At 38.3% G+C, this 25,554-nt stretch overlaps 1 protein-coding gene across 2 annotated transcripts; it reads left to right on the forward strand.

The window, feature by feature from the left end:
• The first annotated feature begins 5 nt into the window (after positions 1-5).
• ASMTL (acetylserotonin O-methyltransferase like) lies at positions 6-25,027 on the forward strand. Of its 2 annotated transcripts, none has more exons than XM_072931961.1 (13): positions 6-180; positions 1,140-1,271; positions 2,906-2,953; positions 3,561-3,625; positions 4,618-4,679; positions 6,484-6,592; positions 10,309-10,735; positions 13,688-13,850; positions 15,595-15,779; positions 17,463-17,592; positions 18,709-18,852; positions 19,354-19,476; positions 24,697-25,027. In XM_072931961.1, exons 1-13 carry the CDS (start codon positions 88-90, stop codon positions 24,909-24,911), a joined length of 1,896 nt encoding a protein of 631 aa, XP_072788062.1. In that variant the 5' UTR covers positions 6-87; the 3' UTR covers positions 24,912-25,027. The 2 variants fall into 2 exon arrangements, with proteins under 2 accessions (XP_072788062.1, XP_072788056.1); XM_072931955.1 differs by having other exon boundaries at positions 10-180; positions 21,609-25,027.
• The last annotated feature ends 527 nt before the right edge of the window (positions 25,028-25,554 follow it).

Consider the following 25,554-nt stretch of genomic DNA (forward strand, 5'->3'; position numbering starts at 1 on the left):
CCCGGCCCCGCCGCCACATAAAGGGCGGCCGCCGCCTCCCCGCCCCGGCCAGCGCGGAGCGGAGGCGGAGTGCCGGCGGCCGGCGCCATGGTGTTGAACCCGGTGCTGGGGAAGCTGGTCAGCAAGCGGGTGGTGCTGGCCAGCGCCTCGCCGCGCCGGCAGGAGATCCTCACCAACGTGGTGAGTGCGGCCGGGGCCGCTCGCCCCGCACGGCCGGCCCGGCCTGCGGGCCCGACGCCTCCCGGCCCCCGCTCCGTGAGACCAGCGGGAGGGGAGCGGGGAATAGAGGAAATGCGTCCTTTCTGAAAGGCACTAGTGCGGAGTAAAGGAGGCCGTAACCTGTCATTCAGACCTTCAGTCCCTGCGGAGGAGCGTGTGGGCCTCGCTGGGCGGGCTGCGGGAGGATTTTGAATAGCGCTTGGGTATTACCTATCGGACTTCGGTTGCTTAGTATTGCCATTCTTAATAATTCAACCTATAAACTGAGCTTTAGTGGAAGAAATAACTTCAAAATACGGATGTGTGGAGAAGCACCGAGGTTCAGTCATACGCTAAGTTATTAGAAACATAGCATGCCTGCCGGGTGCAGTAAATGTACAAATGTAGCCTAGAAGCAAAAAGTTGGAAGAATAGTTCGGCATTGTTTGACGAAACCAATCAGAAACTGTTTGGTTTTGTTTTCTGTTTATCATATAAAGTGCAGTAAAGCTCCTGTAAAGAATGTGCACTGCTGTTGCATAAGTAAAGTGCTATGGATGGATTAAATTTAAAAAAAGCCAGTAGTATAATCCTCTGTTTATGGAGTGTGTAAGCTTATACAACAGTATAGTTTTTATATTAGTTTTTATATGAAAAGAATAATGAAATTACAAATGTGATTAGGTTCTAATAAATAAGGGCAAAATCAAGTATACACACCAATTTCAAAGTTCTGATTGCTTTGTTTTAGATTGCTTGCAAAGGATATGTATGCACTAAACACCAATAGAAGCACTGGGGATGTTTTTTTGTGTGTGTTTTGGGGGCAGGTGTGTTCAAGTGTAAAAAACAGATGTCAGATTTTCTATTCGTTTAATGTGCCTTGGGAGCAATGTTTAATGATGAGGTCAGACTGACTGCATCGCTTTCCTGTGTTACAGGGCCTGCGGTTTGAGGTGGTTCCATCCTGGTTTAAGGAGACACTAGAAAAGTCATCTTTTAAAGCCCCTTATGAGTATGCTGTGGAAACAGCAAAACAGAAAGCTCTTGAAGTAGCAAACAGAATGCATGTAGTAAGTTACTATTACAGCAATGAGCTTTTTGTCTTTAGGTGTTGCATGTTACTGTGACTTAATTTGCTTGCACTGCTTAAGTGATCCCTCAGTCCTTTTTCTCCACTGAAGGCTAATGGATGTTTTCCTGTCATTTGTGAAAGATGATGTCTTGAATTACCTAATCAGAAGTTTCATGCCTGCAGTTCAAGCTTTTCACAAACTGAAGTGGCCTGCATCTATTGTCAGCATCATACCTACTCTTGTGCAGGATATAAATTCCATTATTTCTTTCAACAGTCAGGTGTATGGTTAACTTCATTCCACATATTGCTTGATTGTGGAGACAGACTCCACGGAAAAACATTGATTGCAGTGCTTTGTTGTAGCTTTCACTGAAGGAGTGATAAGAATAGTTCAGAAATTGTGTGTGCTGGAGGAAAGCAGAAAAAAAAATACTCTTTCTTTGCCTACAATGTTTTAGAACAGAATTTGTATCTCTAATTTTAAGAAGGGAGAAGTTGATATTATTTCAGATTCTGTTACATGAGGCATCCATTTTGTATCCTAAATTTTATCAAAACCAGTGATGCAACTTACACTATCAGTGGTGTTTGATTTATGCCCTTGGCTGTGATCACATAAGGCTCTGAAAGAGAGGGGTGTTTGCTGATCCTATTCTAGCGACAGAAAAGGAATGTTGAACACTATATTAACAGTGTTGCCAGATGTCACCATTCTTCAAAGCAAATATTGCATGGTCTCCAATGTAAATCGTTACCCAGGATTCTGTCAACTGCTTTCTAGACAATGGTACAACATAGAAGAGTGGATTTTAAACCCAACCTCACTAAATGACTCACTTTGGGCTTTCATTGCAAAATACTGTGCTGGTGATAATGCTAGTTCAGTGGATTTCACAATGCTTCTTCATTATAGGAATTTTTAAAACTAATTCTGGATATGGTTGAGCCATTTAGAGCACATCAAGTCTTTGTCTAGAAGAATTGCCTCCCTATAAATGTTTTATTATAATGGCAACACTTACAGGCAGGTTTCATATCATATTGTGATAAGTAACAGCAGTATACCTTATAATAAGCAGGTAAATCAAAACTTAGCTATAAGGACAGGTACTGTTTAAAGTCAAGAAAGATTTACAAGGAATTTTTATGTATCACTACTTCTCATATTTAAAAAATTAGACTGTGTTCCCTTTTGAGAGAAAAACACAAAGTGTAGCTAAAAAAAACCAGGTTTATTTGTCAGTAAAATTTTGCTTGGAGAAATGATCCTAGAGGACTGTACTCTCTGGCTTCCAAACACTTGGCACTTCCTTTAAAGGAATTGTTTGCTACCTTGAAGACCAGCTTGACTTTTGAGAATGCACTTTATTTCCTGGATGCATTTATTCTTCAGTAACATATGTGGGCAAGTCTGTGGCTTGAGAATGATGTGCTCAAGCCTCACTTTTATGGTGATATAAATGTTTACTATTTTGCGAACAGTGCAAAAGGAGAAATAGTGTCTGTTTTCAGGTCAGTGTAGAGCCTTACTTCTAAACCAGCAAACTGTTATTTTCTTACCTTATGTCTTAAAAGATTTTGTTCTCTTTGCATCTTCTGACAAATGCCTTCTTTCTTATGCTTTTGCAGAAGCATATGAGAACACCTGATGTTGTCATAGGAGCTGACACTATTGTGGTAAGAAATCTTTAGTGACTTAGCATTATTTTAATTTATGACAAGTGTAGAAAATACTTGTATCTCTAGGTTTAAGTTTGAAAGCTGCCTTCACTGTGAGGCTATACCTGCATTATGATACATCTTTATGGGGTTTGTTGATGTGGCTTTTCGGGTTTTTTTCCAACAGCTTTTTGAAGTATTGAGAGCTAGAAGCCTTGCTACTGGTTTTGGGGATGCTAATATTGCCATAAGTATTGCCTTGGATCTTCTAATATGTAATGGAAGTTCTGTTCTCAGGTGACTTGTCTGTCAAGAAGTCCAGATCCTGTGAACTGTTCTATGTTGTGCCTTTGTACCTGACCTCTTCACAGAGACAGTGAACTGTTAAGGACAGAAAAAGTTAAATTATCCTTTTGTTTGAGAGGGGCACCCATTGAAGGGTAGAGTATGGGACTCATGTGCTTGACACTTAATTACCTGTTCCACCAAAGTATCTGTGCTTCTTGCTCTACTCAATTGACTCAAGTTTGAGCCCTAGCTGAAATCATGATATGAACATAATTTCTGACGTCACTTTCTGAAAAGTGAGCAAAAGCAGCATACTCTCTCTGTTTTTCTGTTTTAGTCTGTGGATGAGCAGATACTGGAGAAACCAGTTGATAAGCAAGATGCCTACAGGATGCTATCAAGGTGTGTAGTTTTAAGTAAGACATGAAATTTGAAGATGCAATTTCTCCATCACTTCGATTCTCAAAAGGGTTGCACAGAAGGGATACATGCAAATTTTTGGGAGTTTTGTTTGTTGTAAGTTTAGTAGGTCAATCTCTTAATTAGGGATATGAAAAGTACTTAACACTTAACTTTTTAGAACTCCAAGGAAAAAGGCAGACAAGATGATGTATCTTTGCATATATCCAATGTGTCAAGTGAAAATTTTCACACTCTGTTTCATCTTAGAATTTGGTCTAGAATCTTGTGGGGGACAGAGCACGTGAGATACTTCTGATCTCATCCAGGAATATCCTGGCTAATCTTTACGAGATTATTCCTTAAATAGTCTCTTCAAAGATTCACAATCAGTCCCTTGCCATTATACATCTGTTGCTTACACAGCAGATAATAAAATCCTCAGAACTAATTGGCCACAGCGTGGCACTCTGGAGCCGCTACAAGAGAGAGCTAGGGGTAAGGCAATCTGGGCTCTTCTCTGCACTCTGGTTTGCCATGGGGTCTCTGGGGGCCAGTCTGGGTGAAATGAGAGCATATGCTCTAGTTCCCTATTACATGTTTAGTCTGAGTTGCATCACCTAGCTATTTATTGCCAGTTTTCAGTGAAGATGGCTGTAACAGTAGTATTTATGCCAACTGGCCTTTTCTAATGCACTTGGAATAGTCACTTCCCTGATGTACAGTGAATGAGTTGATAGCATGGACTACTCTTATACAAATGGTATTTTGGAACCTTGAAATGACTGCAGCTTTTGGTAGTTTATGTGGTTGTTTTTAGTTTGTTTTGCCATTATCTTTTCAGTGATACTGAAATAAAATTTATTTGTTTAGGATGCATGTCAGATCCATTGAGTGATACATTTATGTAATGGTCTGCTTCTCAGAGTGTAGCAATATAATAATGTAGAACATTTCATAGGACTGTTGCTTAATGGACATTTTTTGCCTGACAGGTTAAATGGGAAAGAGCACAGTGTTTTCACAGGTGTGGCTATTATACACTGCTGCAGTAAAGGTATGCCTGATTTTATTACTACTCAATATTTGTTTTCAAAATTCCTCTCATAATAGTGTGTACAAGTAAAGAAACAGGATGAAAATGTTTCATATACAGTCTGAATTGGTTTTCTACTCAATAACTGCCTTATCAAAATATAAATTAAAGACTCCCCACAAAAAACAACCTTCTTCCTGTATTCAGTTTTTACACAGAAGGGAAAGCAACAAGACACAATGGAGATCAGAAATATTGTCTCTGAAATCTATGAGACTAATTGAAAGGCCAGTATAAGTTGGGGAATATTCTAAATTAAATTCAAGTAAGGTATCTACAGATTGAGAGACTGAGCTGGATGTGATCCATATCAACTTCATTCTATGTTGCGCTTAGACCAATTGAAGCTTAATGCCTGAGACTGTTAAGAAGCTGTAGGGAGCAATACACCAATGTTCTTTATCGCATAATTTATAGACGAAGGGAGTCATTTTTATGGAAACTATACCATTAATATAATTTGAGAAGTGCTTGAAGAGCATTGTCTGATAATTGTGCCAGTAGTCTTTCAGTAGAGCTTTTGCAGACATGTCGCTGGATATAGTCCTTCTGCACACAAATTAACAGTTTTTAATCATTTCTGGAATGGTTGCTCTTAACTCTTATAAAATAGAATTAAAGTTAGTGATGCAGTACTGCTAATATGCTAGTACAGTAGAGGGAGAGCTGCTACAAAAGAAATAAAACATGTTACCAAGGAGTTCTGTGAGCAACCCAGCAATGTAAATAACACCTTTAACTGTTTACTCTAGGAAGAAAGTTAAGTGCCCCCAACTGTAATAGTGATGCTATAACAGCACATCTCATTTGAAGTTTACAAATTTGAACTGCATCACAGTCAGATGAATAAAAATATACCTTTAGTCACCATATTCCCCAAGAGATGCAATAGATAGAACAGTTTTGGAGAATTATTATAAACTGTATTTACAATTTATAATTACAGTGTTTTAACTTGTTAAAGATGAAGTTTTTATTTTGAGCTGACTAGAATTTGTTATCAATACTGAAAGACACGGTAATGTCTTCATATGCACCAATTTTTAAAATTTTGTTTGGGCTTCACAGTATCACCATTAGAAATTGATTAGCATTCTTCCTTTGGTCGGTACTTCAGATGTTTTTTACTCCTCCTCAAGCATTTCCACTGCTGCCAGAACTGTGGTAACAGGAGATGCTTGATGTTTATATAAAAGAGTAGAGAGAGATAATAATCTGTCATGTGCACACTCATTTGTGCAAGGCTACAATGAGCTTCCTTGTTAGAACCCTGTCATAGGAAGATGACAGCAATGGTTCTTGATGGGACTGCTGGATACCCAAGTCTGAAATGCAGGTGCAGCTGCACGTACCCACTTTTATGACAGCTACGTGTTGGACTCTGATACGTTGTTAAGAGTTCTTTGACAACAGTCATAAAGTTGGAAGCGTGCTTGTCGCCTTCTTTGTACTCAGTGCTAGATGTGTGTGCCAGCATCCATAAAAAGTTTTGTGCAAGGATTGTTAATTTTAAGAATATATTCCATACAGGAAGAGCAGTCTGTTAGCTCTGACACAGGACTGCAGAGGTTGAAAATGTAAACTCCGACTTTTGAGGAAGTTGAGCACACTGTCTGTAAAGAACATTATTAGTCATTTCATACATCTATGCAATATATCTAATTTTTCTCAACCAAAATTGTCAAATGATTAAGAAATACAACCTAGATGTTATGCTCTCTAAACTATAATTCCTGTTTCTAATAAGGCCTTTTTCTTTCTGTAGACAATCAGCTAGAGATGGAAATCACCGATTTCTATGAAGAGACTAAAGTAAAATTTTCTGAGCTGTCTGAAGAGCTCTTATGGGAGTATATTCATAGTGGGGAGCCAATGTAAGTAAGACCCTGATGCCACCACACAACACTTGAGAGTAGGCCTTGGAGTACATTATTAAGCCAGTGTAAAACATTGTCCTGTGTTCTGTGAAATTTTGCTTTGTGTATATGATAAATGATAGTGTGGGTGATGCAAGGTCACTGTTATTTAGGTCTTGTGCAAAGCTGTCATTTTTCCAGTGAAAATGAGCTACCTTGTTAGAACCCGAATGAACTTGAAAAGTGAAGACTTGAAATACTCTGGATTAGAGCAAGCAATTGTGCAATATACAATTAGCTTTCTGTTAGCAGAGGTATTCAGGGATCTTCAGTGCCCAAGACAATGCATAGTTCATTACAAACAGGTGAAAAGAATTAAGTGTTGGATAATCAAGGCATCATGGAACTGTATTGGGAGAAAGCTAGAATTTGGTGCATTTAGTTTATCAAAATCACTGCTCTGAGGCAAGGAACACCAGCTTAATTTTTACTTATCCTTGTGAAAAGTGAAAACACAGTATGTGTGTTGCTGTGCCAGAATTGTCCTTCAGTTTATGTATTTCTGCTGCACTGGTAATATAGTTACTGACCTATATAGGCAACATTGGCAAAGACAATATACCAGACAACAGTGATTCTGTGGAAGAAATTGGATGAGAACAGAATGCCTAATTACTACTCCTACGATGAAGTTCACTAGATTGCTTAAAAAAAGAAAAAGTACTTATTTGGAGACAACAAGGGAAAGGAATCTGTTTTCTCTTTGTGTTAGCTGAAGCTGCCTGAAGGCATAGTTAGCACTATGGACTGCATATCAGGTGATACGATGTGAACTTTTGTCCCTGTAGCTTCGATTCTGACCATGTAAGAAATTGTGGTGGTTTTTAAACTCATTTGTGCTATAAAACAATAAAGCCACGTTTTACTGGGGAAAATAAACCAGTGTAGACTTTGGATATACTTCAATGCTTATGTGTAAATGAGGCATACTTTGTGAATATGTAAGGTTCACAGTTTACTGAATAGACTGCTTTTAAATTGGAATATAGGGAGAGAATATTTTGGCAAGACTACAGCTTGTAATAAATTCCTATGTAGGTTTTTGGAAGGTGATGTTTACTATGCTAGTTAGTATGATGTTTAGATTTAGTGGGCCATAAAATTGCAGTTTGAAGGAGAAATGACCATGGATTTTTAGGAAGAATGAGGTTGAAAAATATTTTGGAATATTTCTTCTGGAAGCAAATAGCTTTAGCAGTACTTTGCTGCACCAAAACAGCTTGTGAGCAGTGCTGGGTTGTTCTGTTAGTTCTCCTAAAAACAGTGTGTGACATCAAGGGTTTCTCAGGGACCACAGGTTCAGAGAATGTATTTTATTACTCTCTGAGGTAGAAGCCAATTGATCTTTGTTTATATAATCCTGTTTATATATGTTCCTATTATGTTTATATAATAGGAAGCACTTACTCTGACTTTGCAAAGGAACTACTAAACACAGTGTCCTACAAACTTTGCAAAACGGTAAGGAGAAGTATCTCACAGCACTTTTTTTTTTGTTTAGTTTTGTTCCCTCCATGTCCACTCATACAGGTTACACAATTCTATGCATACAGGTTTTTCTAAACAAAAAGTGACCATTCCTTATTTTTCAATAAAAAAATTACATGGTAAAATAATTTTCTGAAATAATACAAGAGTCAATAATCCCATGAAACAAAAAAGAAAAATTACTAGTTCTGTTGAGAATTAAATTCAGTTCTTTTTCTAGCAAGAAGAAAATTGGCGTATAGTATGTAAGTCAGTCACTGGTGATACTAGAAATACATAGCTGATGTAAAGTATGGGTAAGGAAGGAGGACAAATTGCTGTCTCAAGGTAGTCTGTGATGATGCTATAAAAACCTTCAAATTTTGGCTTCAGAAAGATGTTTTGTTTTTTATTTTTTTTCCTAATCCTCTTTCTACTTGCAGGCACTGTTTCTTTTTTTTTTTTTTTCTGTGTATCTGTAGAAAGAAGGCTGTACCACAGTAATCCTAACTGTTTTGGGCTTATATAATGAGTAGACTTTGACCAGCTTTTTATTTTGTAATCTTTCCCTTATGAACAAATTTATCTGTCTCTGCTTACAACTGCTAGCCTGAAAATCCTATGTGGTTATAGTAGCTCTCCTCTGATGGCAATGAAATCAAAGGGCTCTACTTCAGTCTGGGAAGGAGGTGATGACAGAGCCTTCAGCTCTACAGTTTCACATTTTACTGTGAAGGAATAACATACAGAATATAAGTGTTCTTTTCAGGATCCAATCTCAGAACATAGTGTCGTAGAAAAATCAATATGTAGTCATTTCTGTTAATGTTCTTGCTGGGAGTATGATACTGCTGCTTTTGTTTTTTGCCTATGTGTAAGTATATACCAAAACAACTATAATTTCATTGAAAAATGAGAGGACATTTTAGTCATTATAATAGTCCTAATTTAGTTGATGTAAATCATGAGAATGTTATAAAATAAGAAATAATTTAAATAATGACAAAGTTATAAGGTAGTGCTTACAATTCAAGATTAAAGGAAAATTCCTGTTCCACAATTTGTAGCAATTCAGAAAATCCTACTCGCTGGTATACCGATTCCTCTATTTGTTTTAGCATGCTATTAGAAAGGGAATCCAGAGGTAAGTACAAAAAATAAAGAGCTGTTTCTGATGAAATTTCAGATGAAAAAATTAGCAATTTTTTTTTTTTTGTGTAGTAACCTTCTTTCTCAAGCAGTTTGTGTATTTTTATACTACCTTAAGTAAATAGATCTGAGACTGACTGACCTTTGGTTTCTAAGCTTGCTGACACAGGCTTTCAGATTCTGCTGTTATTTAGGAAACATACTTTTAACTGCCTTGTTCCTTGTATGAGAACAGTAAAATTGTTGGGTCTACTGCAGTTTATCTGACTTGTATATATTTCCATTCCAATCTGTGGAATTTGCATAATTACAACTAAAGAAAAATTAGATTTCCACGGTTAGTTTCTGAGCATGTACATTCCTGTGCCAAATTACCAGTATTACCATGACATCTAAGAGCATAGTGTTATGAACCACAACTCTATTCTATCTCAGATGGTTGGACAAGAGATGGATGGATAGGGCTAAATAGAGTAGTGGATCTCATTTGAATAGGTTGCTATTTTCCAAGAAAATCCTGTCTTCCCAATCCTCATTTTAGGTATTCTTATGACTGAGATCTACAAGATGTGTTCTATGATCATCTAAAGGGTCTAAAAGGTCATCTTTGTTGAGCTCCTTTGGGACATGACATTCCCAAAGGCTTTCCAGCCTCTTGTGGAATTGGGTGAGGGTCAGTATGCATCTGGTGACCCAGTGGCAGTGTTGCTCTTGGTGACCCTGTTACATTTTTGGTAGCCACAGCTTGGTAACTTACGACAACACACTCTGACTGCAGTCACCTGCTGCTTAGGTGACTGTTGCACTTGCACTGTCTGAAGCATCAAGACCTTTGACCTCCTCACCCTTAGTAGAAATACTGATCCTTATATTTATCTTGTGATTTACAAATTGAAGTGTTGAGCAGACCTAGTAGATTTAATCTGCCTGTACTTTAGGTACAAGTCTTTATTCCAGCCTCTGCAGTACTGCTGGTTTATTAGTATTCTGTGATACCTCTACTCTTAACTTGATTAGAGCTATGTTATAGATTTCTCTTTTTCCTTTCTCTCCCCCAGGGACAAGGCTGGTGGATATGGTATCCAGGCCCTTGGTGGAATGTTAGTTGAGTATGTCCATGGAGACTTCTTGAATGTGGTGGGATTTCCTCTGAATCACTTCTGCAAAAAGCTAGCAGAATTGTACTATCCACCCTCTAAGCATAATGTACAACATAAAAAGTATGACTCTATCCCTTCTGTGGACACTTTTGAGAACCTAAGTGATGGAGAAAGTGAATCTTCAAATTTCACAGAGCACAAAGTTGCTAGTAAGTTGGACTGCAGTGGGATGCATTCCTCAGGAGCTGCTTACAATTCTGATAACACTTCTGCTGTCAGAACTGATTTTACAGTACCTTTGGAAAATCAGAATGGAGTGTCACAGAGTGCATCAAAACTTCCATCCAAAATTCTAGAGCTGATGGATGGATTTAGAGCTTCAAAGGTAAGGGGAAAATAAAACTAATAATTATATTATCTGATACATTTGTTTCACTGGATTTCAGGTATGTAACAGTTATTGTGAAATACTTCAGCTGGGGAAGGGATGTATTAATAATTAGTAAAAAAGGATCACTGATGTTCTGGAGAATGTTAAGATAGCTGAATCTTCTGGTGCAGTGAAAACATTGCTGGGTTTGTCTTTTTGTATTTGTTTTTGTGTTCGATGAAATTTCAGTTACCTGTTTGATAATTTTATCTCTTGAGAGGGAAAAGAAGTTGCAGATTTTTCTTTTTTTACTGACCAGAAGAGCACAACTAAGCTGGAATGATATACTCTTCAAAGAAAGCATTTAATGTGGTTAACTCACCTGACTTACAACTGTGACAAGATTTGTATATATTATATTTCCTTTGTAACTTTTAATGCTTTGCATTAGAATTCTGTGGAAGATCCTAATTTTTTATTGCCTATTCAGAATATTATTTATTAATAACCTGTTTCATGTCTGGATGTGTTTAACTGGTAATATCCATATTTAATGGAGGCATACTCATAACAGCTCACAAACAAGGTCACATGCTCTGTTTCAGCCAGGCATAATGAGAAATGCATAGCAGGCTATTTTAAGTACTCCCAGATTTTCTACATAGTTCCAGTGTGGCAAAGACAGAAGTAAAGAAAGGGAAGAAGAAATGAACAGTGATCATTCTAATAAATCACTGGTCTCCATCAAGCTGTTTGTGTTTTAGGAAGAGGTGGGAAAGAAGAGCTAAAGTGGCTGTGAAATGCAAACCTGGAAGTAAAGATCCAGCAACTTTGAGGTGAATGGAGGGGGCACACCAGTGAACAATAGTTTTGCTGAAACAGTGGAGAGCTGTGCTCAGCTCTGAAGGAAGACTGTAGTGTGATCATGTGGTGTGGTTCTGTGAGTGCTGCTCGCAGGCATACAAAGCTGTCCTGAGAGGTTTGGAATAAAGTGACTTTGAGGCTGCTGCATTTGTGAACTTCTTGTGTATCTATAGGGAGTGATGTATTTGAATGGGTGAGATGATGCTTAGCATTTCTTCAATTTAAATAAAAATAAATATGGAGAATAATCAGCATGTGGTTGTATATTACATATACTGTTAACAGTGATGTGATGCTGAATAGTTTTATGCAGTGAAAGACAGTGGAGGCCGGAAATAGAAGAAAGAGCTTTACTTTCTCATTACTCCAGTATAAAGTCACATGCTGAGCTAGTGGGATTTTTTTTTTTCCCACTTCATGGATCTTTGTAAAATTAATTACCAGTAGCAATGAATTGTGATCTGACAAAACTCATCATGTTTCCATATGCAGAATAGGTATAAGTACACAGAAGCATTTATTTCCACAAAAACTCTCAAGTATTTTTCATTTTGATTCTTGGATGAATTTAGTGATTCTTCAAGAACTTTATAAAGCAGAGTAAGTTCTTCAAGAACTTTGATTCTTTGTGATTCTTCAAGAACTTTATAAAGCAGAGTAAAGTCTCCTGCAGGTGAAGGTATTGCTGCCTAATTTCCTCGGAACTGCTCTGTTCCAGAACAAGAGGGGATCAGGGTTAAATACTTGTAAGTTAAAAAACTTTGAAGTTTACTTTGTTCCAAATTTACATAGTCTGATCTGTACTCAGATCTTTGACATTTTTTTTCTTCTTTAAGTACTTTTTTTTTTTTTTTGCACTGAGAATTGCTGAATAGGTAGGTCAGCCAAGTTTTCTGCCTTATCTTCTCACCTTCTTTTTCCTGTCCTAATAGTTTCCAGTTGGTATCAGTCCAAAGACTGGGAAGGTCTCGGAAGCCATCTGATTGTAAACTAGATGTAACTGGATCAGTATTGCGAAATCCTGAATTATTATAAATCCTAGCTATATATTCTTATCAGAATGACAAAGTTGTTATAAAATAGAACAAAAAGATGTGAAGATGATAGAATATAAATACATGCAGTAGCAGACCTATCTTTCAAAGTTCATCTCTTTTTCTCCCTTTGATTTTTATTAAGTAGAATGTCATGGCCCTTCTTTCCTTGATTACCTTTAGATTTAAATTTCATTATAGTTGCTTGCAATTGTAAGGAAATGGATTTTGTGGTTCTGAATTTGATTCCACTGTTGTGCTCTCCATAAGTTCTTTGGTTTTACCTGCTTCAGAATATAGAAACTGTAGAATTACAAATTAATTTTGAATGGAAATGTATATATTACCATACCCTAATAACTTTACTCTCTAGTTTGGTTTACATGTCTTTAAAAAAGTTCAGTTAAGGTTTTCAATTTAAGGCAGCCATTGCCCATGAGCTTTTCTTCACCATCAAGCACTAGCTGTTCTTTTGTCCCCATTCCATGTGTACACGTCCTGTTAAGGTGTGCCTGTAGTACAGTTGTCCTATGATGTTTAATTATCTTTGTTCTTAATAATTTTGGGTTTTTTCCCTTTAATAAAATAAAGACCTGTATTTTAGCAGCTGAAGCTGTTACACTATCTTAGTGGAGAGCTTTGAATTTCTTATGCTTTGGGTATATAAAATTTAATTTTTAATAATTATTTAATAATAAACTTTTTTATCAAATTTTGGTATTGGTTCATATGCTTAAGAATGTACTATTATGTCACAGTCATATAGATGGGGAAGTGCTAAATATCTCAATAAAGTAGTGTGTCTTCATGCAAAATTTGTTGGCTGCGTTCCAGAATACTGTGAGCTCCCTTCTCTCCCAAACACCATTGTTAAAAGTTGTTACTTGGCCAAGGTACTGAAGTCCTCTGAGAAGGAAGGGAGCAATTTTTAGGAGGCTTGTTAAATTGCATTGCAGTAGTTTACCAGTAGTTGTGTAGAATAATTCTAGGCAAACAATATCATTCTTTTGTTTTTTTTGATTGCAGTCTTTTAAACACAGCATGATAACAATTTCTTACCTACACATAGGCTTTGTTTGTAGCCTCTAAGCTGAAGATATTTGATCATCTGAAAGACAAAGGTCCAATGAAGGCTGTGGATATTGCAAATGATGTTGGAACCTCTGTATGTGGAACTGAAAGACTCCTTGATGCATGTGCTTCTCTTGGATTACTGGAGAAAACACCACAAGGTGATTAATTTACCCTCCCTGCAACTGTATATGGTACTAAAAGACAGGCAGAGATGTCTTTAAGGTCACAGGTTCTGACTTGATATTGTGGGTAACTTGTATTTGGGGCAGAGGGGAAAGAATTCTTTTGCTTTCATTAGTAGTAGCTGGAATTGTTTCATGTGGGGGAAGCTTTTACGTAATGAACAAATTCAAGTCTCCTTTATAGAAATCTTAGATTGTTTTTGATCTCTGGACATAATACTTACCAAATTTCTAAGAAAAGGTTGCATGGACAGTCTCAGGAAACAGTGTAATAACTCAGATCTGTCATCTGTACTTGAGTCACAACCCCATGCAGTGCTACAGGCTGGGGGAAATGTGGCAGGAAAGCTGCCCAGTTGAAAACCTGGTGGTGTTCAAGAGCAGCTGAACATGAGCCAGCGTGTGCCCAGGTTGCCAAAGAGCATCCTGGCCTACATCAGCAGTAGTGAGGTCAGCACAACCAGGGCAGTGACTGTGCCCCTGTGCTCAGCACTGGTGAGGCCACAGCTTGAATCCTGTGGCCAGTTTTGAGCCCCTCATGACAGGAACGACACTGAGGTGCTGCAGCATGTCCAGAGAAGGGTAATGGAGCTGATGAAGGATCTGGAGAGTAAGTCTGATGAGGAGTGGCTGAGGGAGCTGGGGGTGTTAAACCTGAAGCAAAGGAGGGTCAGAAGAGACCTTATTGTTCTCCACAACTGTGTGTGAGGACCTGGCCAGGTGGGAGATGGTCTCTTTTTACAAGATACCATCTTGTAAAAAGATGCAATATAAGAGGAAACAGCCTCAAGGTAGGCCAGGGGAATTTTAGATTGAATATTAGGAAAAATTTCTTCCAAGCATTGGAACAGGCTGCCCAGGGAAGTGGCTGAGTCACCATCCCTGGAACTATTTAAAAGGTATGTAGATGTGGTACTTGAGAACCTGGTTAAGTGGTGGACTTAACAGTGCTGGGTTAAAGGTTGTACTTGATAACCTTAGAAGGCTTTTCCATTGAAGTGATTCTGTGTTTCTATCTAAAATGACTGTCAAATTCCATTTCCTGCTGCAGCAGTGCTGTCAGGCTTCAGCAGAGGATCTGGCTTTTAATAGGGAGAGTTCTGCAATCTATCCCTCTTTGTGGACAGCAACTTAAACTTTAGTGCTCCTAACTCAAATCAGTCCATGAATGGGTGTGTAAATGAGGGAGTCAGTATTAGGATTAACTTTTTTCAGTCCACACTATGTAGTTCTAAGTTTCCATGTGCATCATTTACATAGTAAGACTTGAAATGGTTAGGTGTGAAGAAAATAAAATAAAGGAGTCTTTTAAACTCTGTTACAGGACAAGGCAAATGAAAAAGACCTAAAGACAAAACGGGGAAAGCTTGAATTCAGGGAAGAAGCAGCCATAATCTGAACAAAAATACAGTCAAGAATGAGGAATGACTGTTCTAATACTGTCCCTTGAATATTAGGTATCTGAAGTACTCTGGTTTAAATTTAAAAAATAAATTGGTGTGTATCTATATTTTCCAGCATCTAAATTCTTTTTTGAAACTAAGTACTTGCTCCTTTAGGAACAAGACTTTCAGAATTACTTTTTGTGGAAAATTTTTAATAATAGATCATAAAATCAGGATTTACCAGTTATTTATGCAGGGAAACATGCCTTCCGATTTTAAACAACAGTTGCAAAGCACTGAAACTAAGCTGGTTACAACTGTGTTCTTCCCATAAGGTTACAGTAATACAGACTCAGCAAATACCTACCTGACCTCAGATGGTAAATACTCACTTCATGGCTACATTATCCATTCTAATGATCACCTTTGGCCTCTGTTCACAAACTTGGAGTCTGCTGTCAAAGAAGGAAGCAGGCAGAATCATCGAGCCTTTGGAAAGAAAGCAGGTGATCTATTTAAGGTAATATAAACTCTTATTAGTATCAAAACCTGTGAGGAGCCCAGAACTGGTCTAGGGGCAAATGGAGACAGAGCTGTCTCAAGAAAGTTTGTCAGTCTCAGAAATGGTAGAAACACAGTGCAATTCACCAATCTCAGGCTTCTGTTCCCTTCAACTTTAGGCCGTGAAGTAGTGGAGCAATCACAGAATATATTGGGAAATTTGAGTGCTGATAAAAATTCTCCAGATGGAGTGTTTCCCATCCCACTGACACACTCAGAACAACCTCTGGCCCTGATTAATTTATGTTTGTGTCTTTTTTATAATACCAGATGGTAACTTACTGTGCATGTACTCCTTCCATGTTGGACATCAGTCAGTTGATTGTAATGTTCATCCAGTATAGGCTGTGCTGTGTAGTCAAAGCTGGTTTGTGTTGATGCAGTGGAGAAGGGATCTGATCTCCTTTATGAAGTTTTGTAGTTTTGTATAAGCTTCAAGCTGATATCTATTACTGATAAAATTTTAATTCTTCTGTTTCAATCTGTGGTATTCTTTTTCCAATACTAGCTCAAGTGGATGTGATCAGACTGGAGAATAACTTAGGGGTGTCACTAGCCTAACTTGTCAGTTACCCATCTAGTGAAGCAAGTTGAGGGGCATAAATATTTGTGCCTGTGTAAGCAGAGAGCTGGTAGTGTGAGCAGTCTTTGACAGCACTGCTGGCTTAAATTGTACTTCAGACTACATCCTGAGGTTTTTAATTTGTATTAAACTTCAAGGTGGTGATGAAGGCACTCTCCTGAAGGAGATGTCTACACCCCTCAAGTATAGTCAATGGAGCAAAACAAGGACTTCTGGAGACTTAAAAGCTTTGCTAGCCTCATGTTAGTACTTAAATAACTGGAGGACAAAAACTCCATTGGAAAATATTCAAAGGGTCTTTAAAGGGAGTTAAGATACTTTGCTTTAGGATAGCTGTTGCAGTAGATGTCTAAATTTATATACAAATTAAGTGGTTTAATTAACCACTGGAGCTCTTCCTTGGTTAAACATCTGGTTTGTCACCTTTGCTTGGGTAATGCTTGTGTCCAGTTTGGACCTGGGCTCCAAATGTGTACAGGATGTTGTGCCTGAGCAGAATCTATGGGCTGTCTATGGCACTATGCATACCACAGCCTGGAGATACTTCCACTTCATGGTAGTTGTGAAGCCAGCCATAACTTGAAATTTGTATAAAAGTGAAAGGTAAAGGGATTTGTGTGTGTGTCCTTGAAAAGGTAAAGGCATGAGATTCTGCTACTGAATGCTTGCTTGTTCCCTAATCAAAAAAACCAGAATGACCTTTAACATATCTGATTTATGGTATGGTGCAATTATCTAGTTATTTTTCCATCATGGAAGAATAAATGTTTTGCGTGAAATGAAAGCAATTTGTGAGAATATCAAGAAGGAGCACTAGAATTTTTCTTTCATTCTCCTAAATCTGTCCTTTCAAGATGTCTGTGTGATCAGAATTCTTGATGGGATGCAAAAATCTGATTATCACTGCAGCAAAGGATTCGGATGAGCAAATAGTCAGTGGCACTTTTGATGGACCTTTTCATTTTGGGAATTCTCATGTTCCCCTACTGCCTTGGTTGTACATAGTTTCAATTAACTATGAAAATAAACTTTAATTACGCTGCTTTTCCCCCTTTATAGGACTATTATCAGAGCCAGGAGGTAAAGCAACGTTTCATGGCTGCCATGCACAGCATTGCTCACTTGACAGCAAGAGATGTGGCTACAGCATTTGATCTTTCACGGTTTAAATCTGCTTGTGATTTAGGAGGTATTGCTTGTAATTGAACTTGTATACAAATTAAAGGGAAAAGCTTGATTTCAGTTCCACATTTTATTACTTAAGACGTGTATTTTTTACTAGAACTGCAGTAATATTATCTACTGTTATTTTTCTGATATTGCAATGTCAGGATAAAATAACAGTGCAGCTAATTGAAAGCAGAGTCACCTAAATGGTATTAGAATAGCTTAAGATAAGTGAATGTTTGTCTCAGTCAGTTACACAATTCAAGACAGAAAAGAAGATAGTGGCTCAGGTGATACAGCATTGGGCTGGGAGTGCCATTTTCAGCAGTGTTGTTGCTTTACTTAGGCATATGCAAGATCTTCAAAAGATTACTTTTGAAGAAAGTAGTGAACCACCACTACTGGGGTGTCAAACCTGAAACACTGCACTGCTGAAACAAAAGTTTTGATTCTTTTTAATGGGTTCGTTTTGTGTATTGTTGTAGTTATTAATATCTAATATGTCCATCAAAATGTTGAAGACCAATGATATACCAGAAGAAACTCTACTTTTTCGCTTTTTACTTTATTCGTTTTTTTTAAAGGAAACCCTGTGATTGGAGCTGCACAGAGGAAGTGTTATTATATAGGGACAGAGCCACTGAAGGAAGAATACTTTATTTAGTGCCTGAGGAGGTGGGCATCTCAGAGGAATTAACCCAATATTGGTACAAGCATTGCCACTTGTGCAGAGACTACAGAACTTGATAGTCTTTACTATGCTGGAGAGTGTTTGTCAAATTTCATGTATCAGTGTTTTGTAAATGCTAAACAGTTAGAGATGTTCTTCTTCAACTAATATAAGTATTTGCCTTTTCATTTACATTTTGATACTCCCCAGAAAAACCTTGAGGTACTGATAGCAAAGGTCCCATTTGCAATTCTGTGTGAGTAAGGAGTCATGCCTGCATTCCACAAGCTTTAAAACTTTGCTGTATCAACCAGGAAGTCTTATTGCCCATGTTAGTTGTTGAGCTGTCTGCCTCTGGTTCTGATTGGATGTCTTTATTTCACAATGTTACATACAGCCTTGTCTTTAAAAATGTCTGCAGGTTCTGGGAGAAAATACTTGATTTGATTTCTTTAAACTCTTTAACAGGTTGCACTGGAGCTCTGGCTCACGAATTAGTACAAGTATATCCAAATCTCAAGGTCACAGTATTTGACCTTCCAGAAGTCATTGCAAACACCTCTTACTTTCAGCCTTCAGGACAGCACACTGCTCCAGTGACATTTGTGTCAGGTAAATGTAGCACATGATCCTTCTTCTGGTTTCTTTTATCCTTGAGCACAAACAGGTTCTTTTGCTGCTGATCCAACCCCAAAGATATCTTAGGATAGGTTGATCCATGCTAAATGGGGACATAATATTTTTCAAGACAGGGATAAAAAAATGGTTGGAGAATGTGGCTAAAGAGGTATGAATTAATAATTTTTGAATACTCTGGAAGCAGAGGTTGCATGTGCTTGTCTGAGGTATTTTATTTCTAGACAAGATCAAAATGTTGACTACAAAGAACTTTAAAGAACTTTGTCTCCTTCCTTGCTTTAGATTTGCTCTCCATTTTTTGTTAGACAATTCTTGCCTATGATCTGTTCTTTAACTATACTTTCCTTTTCTGCAAATCAGGGCATACCTGTACCTATTCATTCTTGTTACTTTTGTACTCTGCTGAAGCACCTTGTTTTTGCAGTATGTACTCTGTGGTTTCTGTAGGAATGTACTAACTCTGTTTTCCAACAGGTGACTTCTTCAAGGATAATCTTCCAGAAGCAGATCTTTACATCCTTTCACGTGTTCTTCATGACTGGCCTGATGAAAAGATACATGTGCTGTTAAGCAAGATATCAGCTGTTTGCAGACCAGGTATATTTTTTTCATCTTGTCAACTTAAAGGTGCAGGTTAATGTACCTTTAATGAGCACTCACTAATGCTTTTACTAGTATGAAATTATGATATTTTTTGTTCAATCATAGTAGCCTTTGCTTAAATGTGTAGGCTTGCGTTATGATAATACCTATTAAGAAAAAAAAGGAAACAAAGCTCCAAATAAAACTATATATAATAAGCTTTTACTGTAATTGCAGGCTTCACATATAATTGTATCATATCCCCAGTCTCTGTCATGCCCAATCTTTCTTACTAAGCCCTGTATCATCAATTAAGTGTGTGCTTATTTCTATACATAAAATTAGCCCAACTAAAGTTCCTTTGGGTAAATCAAGAAGCAGCAGTTTGTTTTGCTGTTTTTTCTGCTATCTCAGTAGTGTCCACAATATGGTAAACTGGCTGAAGTTCAGTGCTACTTTATGCACACATACAATGAGAACTATGCAGCCTCTGACTTTCTACTACATTTGAATGAGGAGTCATCAGAGTATCTGTAGCTGGAAGTAACCTAAGGATCATTAAATAGAATTCCTTGCTTCTTGAAGGCTTAACTAAAACTAGTTCATATGACTAAGTATGTCATCCAGATGGTCCTTGAACTCCAGCTGGTTTGGTGCTGTGACCACTTCCCTGGGGAGCCTGCTCCAGTGCCTACCACCCTCAGGGTGAAAAATCTGTTCCAAATGTCCATTCTGAACTTCCCCTGATGCTTCATTCCATTTCCTTGTGTCCTGTCACTGGTACGCGAGAGAGAGGAGATCAGCACCTTCCCCCTCTACTGCTCCCTTTGAGGAAGTTGTACATGGTGATGAAGTCACACCTCAGCCTTCTGTTCTCCAGTCTGAACAGATCAGGGGATCTCAGCTGCACCTCATGAATCTTGGCCTCACGGCCCTTCACCATCTCGGTCACATACACTGAGGCACCCAAAATTACACACAGAATTGGAGAATATGCTGGGTTGAAAGGTACCCATCAGGATCCTCAAGTCCAACCTCTAGCCCTATGCAGGATGCCCCAAGGGTCACACTGTGTGCCTGTGAACATTGTCCAAACACCCCTTGAACTCTGACAGTCTTAGTGCTGTGATCACTTCCCTGGGGAGCCTGTTCCAGTGCCTAGCCATCCTCTGGGTGAAAGGCATTTTCCTGACACCCAAACTAAACCTCCCCTGACCCAGCTTCATGCTGTTTCCTTAAGTCGTGTCCCTGGTCACAAGAGTGAAAAGATCAGTACTTGCCCTCCATTACCCTTTGTGAGGATGTTGAGGACCACAATGAGGCCTTCCATCAATCTCCTCCAGGCTGAATGAAGCAAGTGACTTCAGCTGCCCCTTATAAGGATTTCCCTTGAGACCCTTTACCATCTTTGTGGCCCTCCTTTGGATGGTCTCTAATAGCCTAATATATATATATATTTTTTTTTATATTGTGGTGCCCAAAACTGCATGCAGTACTCAAGGCAAGGCTGTACCAGCACAGAGTGAGGTGTCACCTGTTTAGTGATCACCTGACTAAATCACAGGATTTAGTGATCCTGTGCTTGATACGCCCCAGAAGACGGTTATCCCTTTGGACTGCCAAGACACACTGCTGGTTCATATTCAGGCAGTATTAAAGATCAAAGGAGACAAAAAGCAGAAAAGCCTGACCACTAAGATAATCTGATTTCTTAATGCAACTATAGATCTGAAGTTTGTTTCAGAGGAGAGGATGCAAAATAAGACCTAGTCCATAAACTATAATCCTGATTACAAATTATGAAAGAATTTTGGGTGACTGTCTTAATCTTATAAAAAGTTTGGGTTATGACAGATGCTTACAGGAGTTGTTTGGTTCAAATGAAAGCAAGGCTGAATTTAAGAGCATAGGCAGAAAGTGATCTCAACTTCTGGAGACAGTGCTCTAAACTCTCTCTTCTTTTTAACAATTAAATGGTTGCTTCCAGGAAGAGATCATTGAAAGTAAACTTCTTTCACTGATTTCCACTGAAGACCATTAAAAAATCGATCTGAGGGGACCTCTGTAATTGCCTCTGAAAAAAAAACTTTTAAATTGAAGCTAAAAATACTTACACAGAACCACCTTTGGTTGTTTTTGAAATGCAGGAAGTGCCTTACTAGTGGCAGAAACTGTGCTTGATGAACAGAAGATGCACCCTTCTGTAGCTGTGCTGCAATCCCTCAGTATGACTGAAGGCAAGCAAAGAAGCAGCTCAGAATATAAACAGCTACTGGAGAAATATGGATTCACAGATGTACAAATTAAGATCACAGGAAACTTATTAGATGCTGTTCTGTGCTTCAAGAAGACTCTGTCACTGTAGTGTGAAAAGAAACAATCTGGGATGCTGAATTTTCACCCCTTGTGCAATATACCCATCATCAACCAGCTTGTATTGGCAATTGAGGATCATTTTGGCCCTTTGTCTGAAGCATAGTTGTTACAGTCCTTGGATAGAAGTTGGAGTGCAGCTTCTGCCAGTGTGAATTCTCTGCCAGAGTGAATTCTGTGCATTTTAACAAGTGTCTGGAGCAGGCTGAAACTCCTGCATGTGAAATACCTTAAATGTCCAGTTCTTCTGCAGACTGTATTAAGCTTAGACTTGGCATAACTGTGTATAGCCAGTCAGGTTAAAAATGCAAGCTTGTAGTGAGCTACATTAATACTTTCGTTCTACTGGACCTTAAAAGAGAATTCCCCCTCTGCAGAGTATTCAGTGGTTACTACTCATTTTTATCAGAAATTAAAAATTAATATTGTACCATCTGCCTGAATTTGGGGATGATAGTCCTCTTTTTCACTGCTGTGTAAGACTTTACTCAAAAACATCTCATATATAGTCTTTTTAAGCACCTTTTCTACAAACAAAAGTGAAAACATGCTCCTACGGTAGCTGTAGTGTCACAGAGGAACTTCAGCAGTCTCTGGCCTCCAGCCACAGTATCTACCTGCACAGGCTGCAGCTGAGAGTTGTTCATATGGCTTACTGTCACATCTGGAGTTTTCTGAATATGGTTGAACGGCCATATATGTTTTCTGTTTCATTAATTGAGATGAGTTTTAGGATTTATGTATAAAACCTTGTATGAAAATGAAAATAATAGAAGTTTCTTCATGCTTCAGTCTTTATTTGGAGAAGTGCATGCTGTATCCTGTCTCTTCAAGTAATTTATCACAAATGTCACCTCTCCTAATGTTTATTTCTTTCCTGATACTTCCTTGATATTTATTTTTTCTTTTTAAAGTGTAATGGAAGCCTCTCTGGAAATTAAAGTTGCACTTTCAAACTAGCTTTCTTTCTGTCAGTTGTGAGGTTTTTGCCTGTTGCTTGTACAGCAGCAGTCCCAATAAACCAGTGTGCAAGAGGCTGTGCCAATACTGAATCAGCAACCCCAGCAAATCAGAGAGGGTTAATGAGGAAGGTTAAAAGTTGCATTTGCCAGATGTTAGTTAATCAGGAGTTACTTTCTTTCTTGACCAATGGGTAAAGAAAAAGTGCCACAGTGGCTCAACTCATCAAGGTTCCTACACAGCATTTCAGGTGTACAAAATCAGGGAAATGTCAGACTTTACCATATTGTGGTTTTTAATTCTTAGCAGAAGGTTTCTATTAATGGAATTTTGACTGATCTTATCTGTACAGACACTTAAAATAGATAAGGCCGAATATTCAAATGAATAAATTTAAAATGTTTCTTTTCCATGTTGACATGAAGCTTGCTCTTAGCTTAACAGGTTTGTATGTTGAGAGAGACTCATTCTGGCAATCAGATGTGTCTCATCGTTATTCATGAAGTTCATAATGCTCTTCCTTAAGCTGCTCTAAGCTGTTTGAGTCAGAAACAATCAAATCCTAAAGTTGGCACTCTTGTAACTGTCACAGACTTTAAAACTGTGCCCCTAAGTACTATGTCTCTGACTGTAAAATTTGAATAGAATGTGTTTGGCTACCACCCAGCCTTCATTTACTCTGTGATTAAACACAACACTAAGCATTAGTCCCTTGGGCATAGTGTCTGTGGTCATGTACCACAGCTTTGCACTCTCAGGATAATTAAGTGTTGGAGCAGATGGTCCAGGGAGGTTGTGGAATCTCTGTCCTTGGAGACTTCCCTGTGTGAAGCCAGTCCTGAAGAAGCTGAGCTGATTGCAGAGCTGCCCTGCTCTGAGTGGGAGGCTGAACTAGAGAGCTCTTGTGGTCTGTTTCAGGCTTAGGTGTTCTACAATCATGTGATGCAGCCCAGTCACCTGAGGAATTATAAGCTCATTTTACTAATATACAAATTAAGTTTTTCAGTTGCTCTGAATATCTTTTGCTGACTTGTAGAAGGAGTGGATTTAATAGTCTTAACACTGAAAAATTCTAAGCAATATGCATCACTTAAGGAAAGCTTTCCTGACATGAAGAATGAGGAGGGGTTAAGTTTTAAAACTTTTTGATGATTATCGAATGTCTGAGTTGTACAAGTTAGAATGGCTCTGAGGAGATTGTCTTAAAGTGCAGGAAGGTATGAATGTTACACTGCACTTCATAATAAAATCACTCTGAACTGCTGCTATTTTCATCTGAGGTGGTGTAAGGCCAAAAGGCAAGTATGTATCACAATGCTTTTGTCAGTAGCCCTCTCTTCGGGTCCCTTTCCCCTCACAGGTCTGAATATGGAGAAGAAGACTCTGTAAATCAGATCATTTAAGTTCTGCTTTCATCCTTAGGTCAGTCCCACCACAAAGAATTTGGGTCCTACAGAAATAACATACAGAATGTAATGAACAGAAGCATTGACTTCTCCTTTGCTTCTGTAATGCTTGCCATCCACTCTTCTCTCTGCTTGGCATAATTTCAATATGAATGTGAAACAGCAGTATATCCCAAAGAAATGCAACTCTATTCCTGTCTTACTGTTTTCTATAGTCCTCATGCCAAGCCTACAGAAGTCATCCCCTTTTTCCTCTGAAGCAGAGACGTGATTTGAGTTGTGAGTGTTTCATCACTCCATACTGTGAAAGGGAATTTCCTGGGGTTTGTGAGAGGAGTGGATTATACATTGATTAGTGGATTTAATAGCAGAGCAAATCCATAAATGATAAAGAAAAACACCCAGGTCTTGTAGTTTGCACCCCTCTATATGACAGCAGAAATTTTCTTGCCTGATAATGGATTTGAACTGTTGCATGCATTTGTTTTTAAATTAGGCTGTGCAGTTTTGCTGGCTGAAATGGTGTTGGATGATGAAAAGAAGAACAGGAGCACAGCTCTGCTGCAGTCTTTGAACATGCTTGTGCAGACAGAGGGAAAGGAGAGAAGTGGCTCTGAATATCAAGCTTTGCTGGAAGAACATGGATTCACAAATATCAGAATCAGAATAACAGGAAATTTGTTAGATGCCATTCTCTGTGTTAAGACCTAGAAAAAATCTATTAAGCAGTAGTCTGGATGTCTTATACTTAGGTTTGATGTTTTGTAATTATCCAAATACATTCTCAACTTCCCATCAATACCATAAACAAGAAATGTAACAAGAAATGTCAGCTTTGTGGTGTTACTTTTCAAAAGGGGGAAAAATTGATTACATTTATTTTAGACTTCAGTAGAATGATGCCAGGAGATTCTGTGGCTGCACAACATGTGTAGGACACAAATGGTGTCATCAGCCTAAGGGCAGTATTCACACTGCTGAGAAATCACTGTTTCTTCATACTTGGTGCAAGTAGAATAGTAGAGTTTTTAGACAAGCACACATTGCTTTGCCCCTGTTCCAGGAGGTTAATATTGGTATCATTTTAATGCTCCATCACCATCCATTTTAGTATCATTTTATATTATACCCTCTACTGTAAATAAATATACTCTAATCAACTCTGGAAACTGCTACTGCAATGGTGTAAGATTGGAAACAACTGGAGCAGCAGCTTCCTGAGAGAGTCAATATGGACTGCTCTGCTTTGAGAGAGGCTTCCAAAAAGAGGCAGTTATATAAAAGCACAAGTTTTCCCTGTGATTGTAATTTGAGATTAAATGTGAGGGCACAGAGTTTGTTTCAGGAACATCAT

The sequence above is a fragment of the Taeniopygia guttata genome, chromosome 1, assembly GCF_048771995.1.
Source record: "Taeniopygia guttata chromosome 1, bTaeGut7.mat, whole genome shotgun sequence".
Lineage (NCBI taxonomy): Eukaryota > Metazoa > Chordata > Aves > Passeriformes > Estrildidae > Taeniopygia > Taeniopygia guttata.